Source organism: Motacilla alba, chromosome 28, assembly GCF_015832195.1.
Source record: "Motacilla alba alba isolate MOTALB_02 chromosome 28, Motacilla_alba_V1.0_pri, whole genome shotgun sequence".
Taxonomy (NCBI): domain Eukaryota; kingdom Metazoa; phylum Chordata; class Aves; order Passeriformes; family Motacillidae; genus Motacilla; species Motacilla alba.
Window position 1 is genome coordinate 3,028,685 of NC_052043.1, and position 13,679 is coordinate 3,042,363.

The window sequence follows — 13,679 nt, forward strand, 5'->3', positions numbered from 1 at the left end:
GTGGACACATCACAAGCCCTTTTTGAAATCAGACCTTGGCAGTGCCACCTACATCAAAGACTCTTTCCTTTCTCCTACTTTTTTCCCATCTTCTGGCACTGCTTTTGCCAAATGCCACATCCCTGGCTCAGCTCACTGCCTGTCCTGTGCTCTGCTGTCACCTTCCAGCCAAGATAAGGAGTCGTCCCCAACCTGGAAGGTGAGGCCATCCTGCTCAAACCAAAAGGGGCACCAGTGCTCAACGACCCCAAGGGCTTCAGCCTCACACCATTCCTGCTGGCAGCAGCTCATTCCCAGGGTTTTCTTTGTCCTGCTGGGGAGAAGGAAGGCTCTGGCTGCTCCTCCTCTTCAGCAGTCTTCACTATCCCCTGGATTTTCCTCAATCCATGCAGTTCCACTTGGTTCTCCAGCACAGGCAGAAGCTGGGTGGGTGATTTCATAATCCAAAGGTTTTCCAACCTTTGCTCACAGCCAAATCCACACTGTGATCCTGGGGACACCTGGCACTGCAGGGCACTGCTGTCCCCACCCCTGCCACAGCAGCAGGGAGCGCTCTCCATGGGTGGGAAGGCTGGGAGGTGACAGCAGCACTCTGGATCACCCCCTGGGAATGTCCATGGCTCCTGGAGAGTCCAATATTCCTTCAATTCCCAATCTTTAATTGCTCCTTTCCATCAGCATCCAATGGCAGCTGCTGCCGCTCACTTGGGAGCTGGAGAAGGGTGAGCTGAGTTACACCCACCCATCCTCTCATCCCTCCAGCTTCCTGAGCCAGAAATTTCTTTTGCAAGTTCCCCAAAAGGCAGAAAAAGGAACAAAACCAAACCAGTTTCACTTAACCCTTCCCATTTTGCACTGGGTGGTTCCTGTTCATCCCTTATCTCCTGTTGGGCCTCCCAAGTGCAGCACATTCATGGGCACTACCCACAAATGCCCCTCTGCAAATTAAAATGCTGAGATCTGCCTACCCGAGGAAGAGACCATGGAATGGTTGGGCTGGAAGGGACCTCAAAGCCCATCCAGTGTCACCCCTGCCGTGGCAGGGACACCTTCCACCGTCCCAGGCTGCTCCAAGCCCTGTCCAGCCTGGCCTTGGGCACTGCCAGGGATCCAGGGGCAGCCCCAGCTGCTCTGGGCACCCTGTGCCAGGGCCTGCCCACCCTGCCAGGGAACAATTCCTGCCCAAGATCCCATCCAGCCCTGCCCTCTGGCACTGGGAGCCATTCCCTGGGTGCTGTCCCTGCAGGCCTTGTCCCCAGTCCCTCTGCAGCTCTCCTGGAGCCCCTTCAGGCCCTGCCAGGGGCTCTGAGCTCTCCCTGGAGCCTTCTCCTCTGCAGGTGAGCAGCCCCACCTCTGCCAGCCTGGCTCCAGAGCAGAGGGGCTCCAGCCCTGGCAGCATCTCCGGGGCCTCCTCTGGACCTGCCCAGTCCTGTCCATGCCCTTCTTGTGCTGGGGACCCAAACCTGGCCCCAGCAGGGCAGGGGAGGCCAGGAGGGCAGAGCAGAGGGGACAATCCCCTCCCTGAGCTGTGGCCACTCCTCCGTGGGGGCAGCCCGTTGCTCCTGCATCAGCTCTGCCCTCACCTCTCAGCACTGTTCCACCTTCCCCTGCTCTTACTGCCACCCCAAACAATGACAGCAGGAAATTCACCCAAGCAGACACCCAGCTGGCACAAAGTGACTCCTTTGGGGACCTAAACTAAACCCCAAACCCCAGCTTTTAAAACTTGCAGCACTCAAACCCACAGGACATCACCTTTATCAACAGGTTGTGCCCACCACCTCAAGGAGCTGATTCAAAACCTGCTCCCCACTATCAAAACCTGGGATTAAAATAGGCTGGCACAAAGTGACTCTTTTGGGCACCTAAACTAAACCCCACACCCCACCTTTCCCATGTGGATTGGCAGTGCTCAAAGCCACAGGACATCCCCTTTATCAACAGGTTTTCCCCACCACTTGAAGGAGCTGATCAAAAACCTGCTCCCCACTATCAAAACCTGGGATTAAAATAGGGTGGCACAAAGTGACTCTTTTGGGGACCTAAACTAAACCCCAAACCCCGCCTTTTAAAGCTTGCACGTGGATTGGCAGTGCTCAAACCCACAGGACATCCCCTTTATCAACAGTTGCCCCCACTACCTCAAGGAGCTGATCAAAAACCTGCTCCCCACTTTCAAAACCTGGGATTAAAATAGGGTGGCACAAAGTGACTCTTTTGGGGACCTAAACTAAACCCCAAACCCCGCCTTTTAAAGCTTGCACGTGGATTGGCAGTGCTCAAACCCACAGGACATCCCCTTTATCAACAGGTTTTCCCCACCACTTGAAGGAGCTGATCAAAAACCTTCTCCCCACTATCAAAACCTGGGATTAAAATAGGCTGGCACAAAGTGACTTCCTTGGGCACCTAAACTAAACCCCAAACCCCAGCTTTTAAAGCTTGCACGTGGATTGGCAGTGCTCAAACCCACAGCACATCCCCTTTATCAACAGATTGTGCCCACCACCTCAAGGACCTGATTTAAAACCTTCTCCCCACTATCAAATCCTGGGATTAAAATAGGCTGGCACAAAGTGACTTCCTTGGGCACCTAAACTAAACCCCAAACCCCAGCTTTTAAAGCTTGCACGTGGATTGGCAGTGCTCAAACCCACAGCACTTCACCTTTATCAACAGGTTGTGCCCCCCACCTCAAGGACCTGATTTAAAACCTTCTCCCCACTATCAAATCCTGGGATTAAAATAGGCTGGCAAAAAGTGACTTCCTTGGGCACCTAAACTAAACTCCAAACCCCAGCTTTCCCATGTGGATTGGCAGTGCTCAAACCCACAGGACATCCCCTTTATCAACAGGTTGTGCCCACCACCTGAAGTAGCTGATTAAAAACCCTCTCCCCACTATCAAAACCTGGGATTACAATGCCTCTGCCAGGGAAAGCAGGGCTCTTCTCCATGGCAACAGCATCCCCAGCTGTGCATACGTTACCTGCTGCGAGGCTGGCACCGCCTGCACCACTGGTGCCTGCGCCGGGGCCGACGGGTGAAGAGCCACAGAAGCTGCTGAGTCTGATCCACCCTCTGGACTCTGCATGCTCCCTGCTGGGGACAGCACAGGGACATCAGAGGGGACAGCGCAGCACAGCCACACACCCCCGACCCATTTAAAGCAGGGGTAAAATCCCTGGGGAATATCCAGAGGGAAGGGAGGCAGCTCCCGTCCCACACACAGGGCTGGTTTTAGTCCCTGGAGCTGATTTTAATGCAGAATTATGTGAAGGAAAATGAAAGTTGCACAATTGTTTCACGGAGAGGAGAGGGAAGGAACAGAAAATGCACTTCTATATTTAACTGAAAAGCGGTGTTGGAAAATTATTGTGTCACAGTGAGCATCACACATGATTGGGAAGAGCAGGGGCATATTTTTAAAATAATTTCTCCCCCTCTGCCTTATCACGTTTAACTACTGCCAAAAAAAGCTTTTAACCAAACCTACATTTCACTGGAAAGTGGGGTGGCCAGCTCGGGTTTATAGCCAGAAAAAATCAAGGATGAAGAGCACAAGAACAGCAATTCACCATCATTTTGGACCCCCTGAAGCAGCATCTCCACCCTCCCATCCCTGCCCTTGCCCCAAAACCTCACCAAGGTCCCCAGACAGCCACAGCATCACCCTCCAGTGCCACACAGCCCTGCAGAGCTGATGGTGCCCTCAGCATCCTCAAATCCTGAGTGCCAGCTCTCCCCCCTGGCACTGTCCCAGCCCTGGGGACACCAGGGGATGCTGAGACAGCACACAATGGCATTTTCAGGGTTTTTTTGGGGTGGGGGAGCCTTTTTTCCTCGGTTTCTTGTGAAACTTCCTGCTTAATAAACTATTTTAGGAGGGTTTCTGCTGTCACTTCAAAATCAAAAGGTTAAAAACATCCAGATTTTGGGCAGTGCCATTTCTGCTTTCCTGGCCTCACTGCTGAGCTTCTAAACAACATTATGATGGCTTTTATTTCCCTTCTCCTGCCATTATTTAAACTTTTCCCTCACCTTTGTGCAAGTTAGGAGGAAAAAGGAAAAAAATGAGGAATTGAAGGACATTGGACCTGCTAATTTGTATTCAAAAGAAATGCAAGGGGGGGTGAAGTTACAGAATTTACCTGAGTATTCATTCAGCCACCAACAAAACCCCCCAAATATTAAAATTCTCCAAAAACAGGGGTTTTAAGTGTTTTTTTCCCAATAGTCCATACTCTCATTAGCAAATTACAATTACTGTCCCAACCTTCCCAAAATCCCAGAGCTTGCAAATAATTTTTCTCCCATCTGGGAGAAAAAAGTAGATACAGAACCCACAGAGTCACAGCTACCAGATTAATCCAACAGGCCAGAAAGAAGGGAAATTCAATCAATATTTATTCCTGTGTCCCCCCAGGCCCCTGCAGCTGCCCTCAGCTCCCCCATCCCTGCAGCTCTGCTATAAAAAGGCAGCACCTGCCTCTCCCCATCACTGCCTCTGCCTGGGTTTTAGCCAAAACCTCCCTGGGAGAAGATTCCAGTTGCAACAGCGCCGTGGGATCAGGAAAATAAAAATTCTCCCAGTAGATTCCAGCTCCTTGCCTGCTCCAACCCCAAATTATCTGCAATCAAACATTCAGGCAGCTCTGCTGGGTTTGGAATGCTCAGGTGGAGATGCCTGGGCAGGAGAGGGGGGCACTTTTACCACATCTAGTCCCCTAACTTTTCCAAAAGTGTTGATTTTCTGTCCCTTGTGCCCTGGGCTCTGGTTTGCAGCTCTCCAGGGTTTTCTGAGTAGCATGGTGAGGTCACAGAAGAGAGGTGGGTGAGCTGACAGAGATATTTTAATCATCTATTAATGGTTCTGGCAGGGTCAGCTCTTGGCATTTTATGTCTACACAAGGTCTCCTTTGAAGTGCAGCTATAATCAGAAAAGAACACTTGGAAAAGATGGACTTTGATGATCCTTGTAAGTCCCTGCCAAGCCAGAATATTCCCTGATTCTCTGATTCAAATCACCAACAACTCATCTTTGCTGGCACTTCTTGTCTTCTGCTTTCCCTCAGTGGCCACAAGAGAGCAGAGAGACGTGGGCAGGGTGGAAGGTGAATTGTTTGCTGCCAAAAGAAACCCCAGTGTGATTTTCAGGTTTGTTCCACGAGGCAGTGATGACAGCCATGCCAGACACAAAGGCTCCCAGCAAATCTGCAGATGGCACTTCCAGACAAGGTAGACAGACAGAGAAGTCCTGGACTGCCAAGCCACAAGTAACAGGACTTGTTATTATTTTATTTATCAGTGCAACATCCTGGAGAAAGAATAATTCACTCCTCATTAAAGCCATCCTGCACTTCCTGAGAACTGCATTCAGATCCGTGTGTGCCATCTGCTCTGGGTAATTTGTGCTGATGAAAAGCTGACAGCACACACAGAATTCCTGTGCTCCCAGAAACCAGCACGAGGTGCTGCAGAGCTCTGCTGATGCCCTGGCAGCACGGCTGCCAAGCCAGCTGGCACCTGAGCCAAGGCTCCAGAGGGTGGAGAAAGCATCGGCGGGCAGGGAGGAGAGGAAATGTGGCACCCAAAGCCTTGATCTTTCCCCTTCACCTTATTTTTGTTTTTTAAGAACAGGTCAAATGAATCAGAGGTGGGGCTGGCATGGGTGGTTCTCATGGGGTATTCACAGAATCCCAGAATCACTGGGTTGGGAGAGACCTTCAAGGTCATCGAGTCCAACCCAGCCCCAGCTCCTCAACTCAACCCTGGCACCCAGTGCCACATCCAGGCTGTGTTAAACACACCCAGGGATGGTGACTCCACCACCTCCCCGGGCAGAACATTGCAGAACTTTGTCACCCTTTCTGGAAAAAACCTTTTCCCAATATCCAACCTAAATTTCCCTTGGTGCAGCTCGAGGCTGTGTGCTCTGGTTCTGTCAGTGCTGCCTGGAGAAAGAGCCCAGCCCCAGCTGAGCACAGGCACCTTCCAGGTGTACCTGAAACCCTTCCACGTTTCAGGGAGTTGTAGAGAGTGATTTAGGTCTTGTATTTCCATCATAGATTGGTTTGGGTTGGCAGGACCTTCGAGCTCATCCAGTGCCACCCTGCCATGGCAGGGACACCTTGCACTGTCCCAGGCTGCTCCAAGCCCTGTCCAGCCTGGCCTTGGGCACTGCCAGGGATCCAGGGGCAGCCCCAGCTGCTCTGGGCACCCTGGGCCAGGGCCTCAAACCATCACAGCCAGGAATTCCTTCTTCATTTCCAATTTCTAATCTAAATCTGCCCTCCTTCACCTTAAAGCCATCCCCCTTGTCCTGTCACTGCATGGCTTTATGAAAAGTCCCTCTCCAGCTCTCTCAGAGCAGCTTTTGGACATGAAAAGCTGCTGCAAGGTCTCCTCACAGTGCATTTATTCAGTACATTGGCATGTGCCAATGTGAGAGCACCCAGGGCCAGCTCTGGCATCAGCCCCTCCTTCCCCAGGCTCTTTTGGGGTGCAGGGGATGCTGCTCCATCCCCTCCAGGTGCTGATGGTGGGACTCGATGATCTTAAAGGTCTTTTCCAACTGAAATGGTTCTAAAAGTACATCCTATAAATACATCTATAAATAAATCTGATTTAACATTTCCTGTACCTCTAGCCAGTCATTTTGCTGTTGGATTTTTACGCCCCACATTTAAATCCCCTTTGAGGAGAAGTTGTTAAGCCCATTTAGGAATGGCAAGGACAGGGCCAGTGGATTTCTTACCCATGGAGGTAATAACACCCACCAGGCTTTACTGGGAAGCTTAAATCTAAGTAGCTATAAAGAAAAAACAACTTTATCCCAGAGGTCAAATAACTGATTGTTCTTAAAACTAACAAAAAACTCACTGAGGATCTTTTCCTTTCCCTCATTTATATCACAGTATAATATTCCATTTCAAAAGTCCTGCCAGAAATAAAAGGATGTAATAAAGGAATTTTATCCTTGAAGGATCTCCTCCTTTCCCCCCACTCCCCCTGCAAATTTGAACATAGAAAATATTTTGAAATGCTCCTCTTATCTCTGTTTCCCCAGTGTTTTGGAGCTGCTTTAGGCAGGAGAGATGAACAAAGGCAAGGCCATTTACACGGAGGCAAGGCTGCCTTATGAATGAAACACAGTTCATATTGTTTCCATGCTTACCAAAAACTGTTAAAAGCAGGCATGTAAGAAGAAATAACTGCTCTTTTTTTTTTTTTTTTTTTTCATAGCTTGCTGTTGCCACCTTAAAGGATGGAGAATTCCATCAACCAACAAGGGCAAAATCCATCCTAGCCCCTCAGGAAAGTCTCATGTGTGACAGATCCAGAATCCCACCCCATTTATTTTGATTTAATCTCCTTTTCACTTAGCAAATTTCTCTTTGTCATTAGCTACCCCTCTGCCCTAGCGTCTCTGTGTTTTTACCTTTCATTTTTGCTTCCTTGTCCCCCATCCCAGAGGCTGCCAGGATTATGGGATAGATGAAAGGTTCATGTCCCTGAATCCCCTGCACAGGCAGGGACAGGAGCATCCCCCTCATTCCAAGGAGTGTCCAGGGGCCAGCTCTGAATATGCAGGTGCTCTGCGTGCTCACAGGTGGTATTTTCACCCTGCCAAGCTGAGTTTTTCTCAGCCCTCAAGGCTTGTCCTGCTCCTCCTTGTCCTTCTGAAAGGCTCTGACAGAGATCAGTGCTTGAGAACCACCTTGCCTAGGGGAGGATTTGTGGCTTTTTTAGGAGTGGGAAAATTGAAGCACAGGGAAAGGGAAGCATCCTGTTCAAGGTCACGGAGCGAGCTGGTGGCAGCACAGAAATAGCACCCAGAAGTTATTAGGTTTTTTTTTTCCTGAATTTCCTTTCCTGTCCCTGCTGTTTGCTTGGATACCCAGCTAGCTGTGTGTAAACAGAAGGTTTCCAGAGGCAGCAGCCTCCTTATCTGCCTGATTCATTCAGTGATGATGCAACCTGGAATCCAGATGTCTCTGATGCCTTCCAGGGCCCTGGTGGCCCCTGTGACATCACCAGCCACGCCGAGCAACTTGAAACTTGTCTCTCCCTGAAATGCCAATGCACTGAATAAATGCACTGTGAGGAGACCTTGCAGCAGCTTTTCATGTCCAAAAGCTGCTCTGAGAGAGCTGGAGAGGGACTTTTTATAAAGCCATGCAGTGACAGGACAAGGGGGATGGCTTTAAGGTGAAGGAGGGCAGATTTAGATTAGAAATTGGAAATGAAGAAGGAATTCCTGGCTGTGAGGGCAGTGAGGCCCTGGCCCAGGGTGCCCAGAGCAGCTGGGGCTGCCCCTGGATCCCTGGCAGTGCCCAAGGCCAGGCTGGACAGGGCTTGGAGCAGCCTGGGACAGTGGAAGTGTCCCTGCCATGGGTATTGGAACAAGATGAGCTTTAAAGTCCCTTCCCACGTAAACCCTTCTGGAATTCTCACCAGGGTTTTGTTCCTTCTGCATGGTCAGCCCCATCTGCTCACTTCCCCACAAAAACTGATTTTTTTTTTTTTCTCTTCTTCCCCCAGTGAGGAGCCCTGGAACTGAGAAAATAAACGGTGGATGCTGCTGATCCGTGTGTGACTCACCAGAAGCTTTGTTAATCATTAATTAGCTCCTCAGTTTGCAAAGTGCCCAGCGCCAGGGGCTGCCAGAGGCCACAGCCACCTTTGAATGGCTTCTGTCACCCCTCCTGTGACAGAGCTGCAGGTGGGATAAACCTCTCTGTCTTAGGCCAGGTCTAAGAGGAGGAAGCAAAGCTTGGCTCTGGGGGAAGCAGGAGGGCTGGCTTTTGAGCCAGGGAGCTTCTGCTGAGAAGATGCTGCAGAACACTGGGAAACTCCCTGGCACAGGGCACCCACGGGCTCTGCCGTGCAGGAGATGGATTTTATACATTTTCCCCTTAAAGAAATAAAGATATGTAAATGGAAGTCCTAAACATCCCATGGGAACCAAGGCTGTGCCAGTCTCACCTTTGATTTATGTAATCTGCTCTTTAAAAAGTTAAAAATAAGGTGGGGAAGAAGTCCTATCCCTGTCCAGTGATGTCCTGGAGAATAAAAACCAAAAATAATAAAACCAAAATTGTAGTGGCCACAGAGTTTAACAGGAGCCATCAGCTCCTGAGCCCTCAAACGCAAATAATTTTGAGGCCTCAGATGTGGAAGGAGTTGTGATCTGAGCCAGAACAGGGCTCAGGGCAATGCTTGGTGTGTCTGCCTTTGCTGAGCTGGTCCTTGCTCTGTGGCAGAGCAGCCATCCATCCATCCATCCATCCATCCATCCATCCATCCATCCTTCCTTCCATCCATCCATCATCCATCCATCCATCCATCCATCCATCCATCCATCCATCCATCATCCATCCATCCATCATCCATCATCCATCCATCATCCATCCATCCATCCATCCATCCATCATCCATCCATCCATCCATTCATCCATCCATCCATCATCCATCCATCCATCCATCATCCATCCATCCATCATCCATCCATCTATCATCCATCCATTCATCCATCCATCCATCATCCATCCATCCATCCATCATCCATCCATCCATCATCCATCCATCATCCATCCATCCATCATCCATCATCCATCCATCATCCATCCATTCATCCATCCATCCATCATCCATCCATCCATCCATCATCCATCCATTCATCATCCATCCATTCATCATCCATCCATCCATCCATCCATCCATCCATCCTTCCATCCATCCATCCATCCTTCCATCCATCCATCCATCCATCCATCCATCCATCCATCATCCATCCATCCATCCATCCATCATCCATCCATCCATCATCCATCCATCCATCATCCATCCATCCATCCATCATCCATCCATCCATCCATCCATCCATCCATCCATCATCCATCCATCCATCCATCCATCATCCATCCATCCATCCATCCATCCATCCATCATCCATCCCTATCCATCATCCATCCATCCATCCATCCATCCATCCCTATCCATCATCCATCCATCCATCCATCCATCCATCCATCCATCCATCATCCATCCATCCATCCATCCATCATCCATCCATCCATCCATCATCCATCCATCATCCATCCATCCATCCATCCATCATCCATCCATCCATCCATCCATCCATCCCTATCCATCATCCATCCATCCATCCATCCATCCATCCATCCATCCATCCATCCATCATCCATCATCCATCCATCCATCCATCCATCCCTATCCATCATCCATCCATCCATCCATCCATCCATCCATCCATCATCCATCATCCATCCATCCATCATCCATCCATCCATCATCCATCCATCCATCATCCATCCATCCATCCATCCATCCATCCATCCATCCATCCATCCATCCATCAATCATCCATCCATCCATCCATCCATCCATCCCAGGCAGCTCCAATCTCCAAATTAAAGCTCTTTCACGGGCACCTTCTGGACACTAAAAAGCTGCTCCAAGGCCTCCTTGCAGTGGAACACATTGGCATTTCAGGGAGAGACAATTCCAAACTAAAGGGGAATTAAGTCCCTGCCTTCCTCAGGCCCAGGGTTGCTGTAATTGTGGCCACTACAATTTTGGTTTTATTATTTTTGTTTTTTCTTCTTCAAGTCACCACTGGACATGGATAGAACTCCCCCTCCACCTTGTTTTTACTTTTTAAGAGCAGGTCACATAAATCAGAGGTGAGACTGGCACAGCCTTGGTTCTCATGGGGTATTTAGGTGTTGTGTTCGCAGATTTTATTCATGTAAAATATTTTATTTATGTATTATGTAAAATAATTTATGCACGTATTTCCCCTTTATTTCTTTAAGGGGAAAATGTCAAACCTATGAGCTACCCTATAGCAGCAGCCAACTCAGAAAATCACGGAATATGGAATATTTAGGATGGGAAGGGATTTTAAAGCCCATCCAGTGGCACCCCTGCCATGGCAGGGACACCTTGCACTGTGCCAGGCTGCTCCAAGCCCTGTCCAGCCTGGCCTTGGGCACTGCCAGGGATCCAGGGGCAGCCCCAGCTGCTCTGGGCACCCTGTGCCAGGGCCTGCCCACCCTGCCAGCCAGGAATTCCCTCCCTACAGAATCATACATTTCTATTAGTGCTGCTTTCAAAACATTAAAATTGTTGCTGTTCCAGTGAATCACTTGCTCATTTAAAGACAAAACAGATCATGAACTATTTGATTCAATTTGCTTTTCAGAGCTTACTTGCTTGGTCATCCTTTGATCTTATTTAAACTTTTCAAATTCCTTTATTACATCCTTTTATTTCTGGCAGGAGTTTTGAAATGGAATATTATACTGGGATATAAATGAGGGAAAGGAAAAGATCCTCAGTGAGTTTTTTGTTAGTTTTAAGAACAATCAGTTATTTGACCTCTGGGATAAAGTTGTTTTTTCTTTATAGCTACTTAGATTTAAGCTTCCCAGTAAAGCCTGGTGGGTGTTATTACCTCCATGGGTAAGAAATCCACCGGCCCTGTCCTTGCCATTCCTAAATGGGCTTAACAACTTCTCCTCAAAGGGGATTTAAATGTGGGGCGTAAAAATCCAACAGCAAAATGACTGGCTAGAGGTACAGGAAATGTTAAATCAGATTTATTTATAGATGTATTTATAGGATGTATTTATAGAACCATTTCAGTTGGAAAAGACTTTTAAGATCATCGAGTCCAACCACCAGCACTGCCAAGTCCACCACAAAATTCCACAGCTTTTAGTTCAAATTAAGACCTAAAGGTGGGAAAAGTTTATTTTTCCAGGTGAAGCTGCTCTAATGAGGCTTTTTATTTCAGGTCTTCTTCAAGCAGGGAACAAAGGCCCACAGCCTTGGGTCTCCAGGTAAACCCAGGCATCCTGAATTCCTAATCTTCACCTGTGCAGCTTGTCAGACATCTCCTGTTGTGAGAATTGAAAATAAACCTGCAGCTAAAATCTCTACAGAGGCGGGAGAGAGACAAGCTCAGCTTCATCAAGATTTGTATTCATTGGACTTGATTTCAGAGGGTTTTTCCAACCTCAAAAATTCCATGGGAGAACTAAAGCTGTTCCATGCACCAGAACTGCAGGAAACCTGGAGGTGGATGGGATTGCCAAAGGCATTTTAGACAGGAAAATTCACCTTCAATTAATACAGCAAATAACCTTTGTTCATCCTTAATATTATCAGGAATTAATGAGGTTTAGTGCAGCCAAGAGCCTCAGCTGGCACAGTTTGTGCTCCACGTTTTCCTTTTGCTGAAAGAATCTCTGGCTCACCAGAGGGTGAATTACCCAGGGAATATCATCCAACCCCCAGATACAGCCACAAATATTTAATAAAAATATCCTGATAGCTGTTATTTTGCTGAAAATAATGGGAAGACTGCAGTTTAACTAAAAAAATAATAAAAAAATCAAACTACTTCTCATTCACAACACTGACCTGCAAGGATCCAAATTGAAATCCGGGTTTTTCCTTGTTTTTTGGTTGATTTTGTGCATTTTTTTTTGCAAGGTTTGAAGGGAAGGCTTACATTTAGAAATAATGATTTGGTTATTGGAACATTTATTCAGGTTTACTTGGCTTGGGGCTTAGATAAATGGGAAAACCAGAACAGCAGCAATGGAATGCAGGAGAAATAAAAATGCTGTTTAACCATCATGTTCTAGATGGGCTCCAAATGGTATTTTCTCCCCCGACTGCAGAAAAAGGAACCAGGGAATTTACATTCAATGGTTTCACTACTGAGAATTCTCAACACTCTCAAAACAGACTGAAAATAATGAAAGTAATGCAAGGAATGGCTGATTTTGATTATTTTCTAGCAGATGCAAGTATCCATCTAGTTCATCCACCACACTCTAGGCCACAGTTATTTTACTAAAGAAAACTTCCTTAAATATTTTCCATTTCATTCAATATTTCTGGCTCAGTCTCGATGTAATAACTTGCCCTGAAAAGGCATTGGTTGTGCTCGAAGCAGGGCACAGAAAGGAAGTGTTTCATTCTTTGGAAGAAAGAAACTGGTTTATTTGATGTGAATGAAAATGGATTGAGTGACTTCTCCCTCCTCTGAGGCAAATATTTGTGTTAAACCCAGGCTGGCTCCTGCCTCACGCCCATCCTTCATCCCTGCTGCTCATGTCTCCAAAGCATGAGACCTCCAAGGAACACCAGGCTGTGTCACAGTTTAAAAAAAAAAACCTTTTTTTTTTTCCTCTTGTAAAGAAATCTCCATAACCTCAACAAGAAGGACTTCTCTCCCTAAGGGAACTGAAAAAAGACTATTTGAAAGGTAATAAACTGACTAGAAATTTGAAGTTTTATGCCTTTACATTATCAGTAGAAAAGAAAAAGTTGTGGGGGGAGGAGAAGTAGTCTAAAGGGTTTGTTTTAATTCTTACAACTTTTTCCCTTTTAGTTAGTGATAATAAAATTTTCTTTATACCCTTTTAAAGTTTTGAGCTTACTTTACCTTTCTCCTAATCCTATCCCACAACAAGAAATAAGTGCACAGGTAATTAGCCAGCACTGAAACCCACCACACTCATCAGTACATTAATTAGGAAACCTCAAAATTAAGAAAATCTTAAATTAGCCAACCAAAACCACGACGCCCTGAAATCCCAATCAGGAAAACACCAATTTCATTTTTTCCATTGCCAAAA

General features: G+C 47.5%; 1 protein-coding gene across 5 annotated transcripts in view; it reads right to left on the reverse strand.

Moving 5' to 3' along the window:
- RFX2 (regulatory factor X2) overlaps positions 1–3,207 on the reverse strand; it is a 33,017-nt gene extending 29,810 nt beyond the window's left edge. For 2 of the 5 annotated variants that reach the window (XM_038164004.1, XM_038164000.1), the window contains exon 1: positions 2,990–3,207. In XM_038164004.1, the coding sequence (XP_038019932.1) occupies positions 2,990–3,094 (105 nt within the window). In that variant the 5' untranslated portion in view covers positions 3,095–3,207. Of the gene's footprint in view, positions 1–192; positions 389–2,989 lie in introns of those variants that run through there. The other 3 variants (XM_038164005.1, XM_038164003.1, XM_038164002.1) reach the window with 2 other exon arrangements.
- Between the last annotated feature and the right edge of the window lie 10,472 nt (positions 3,208–13,679).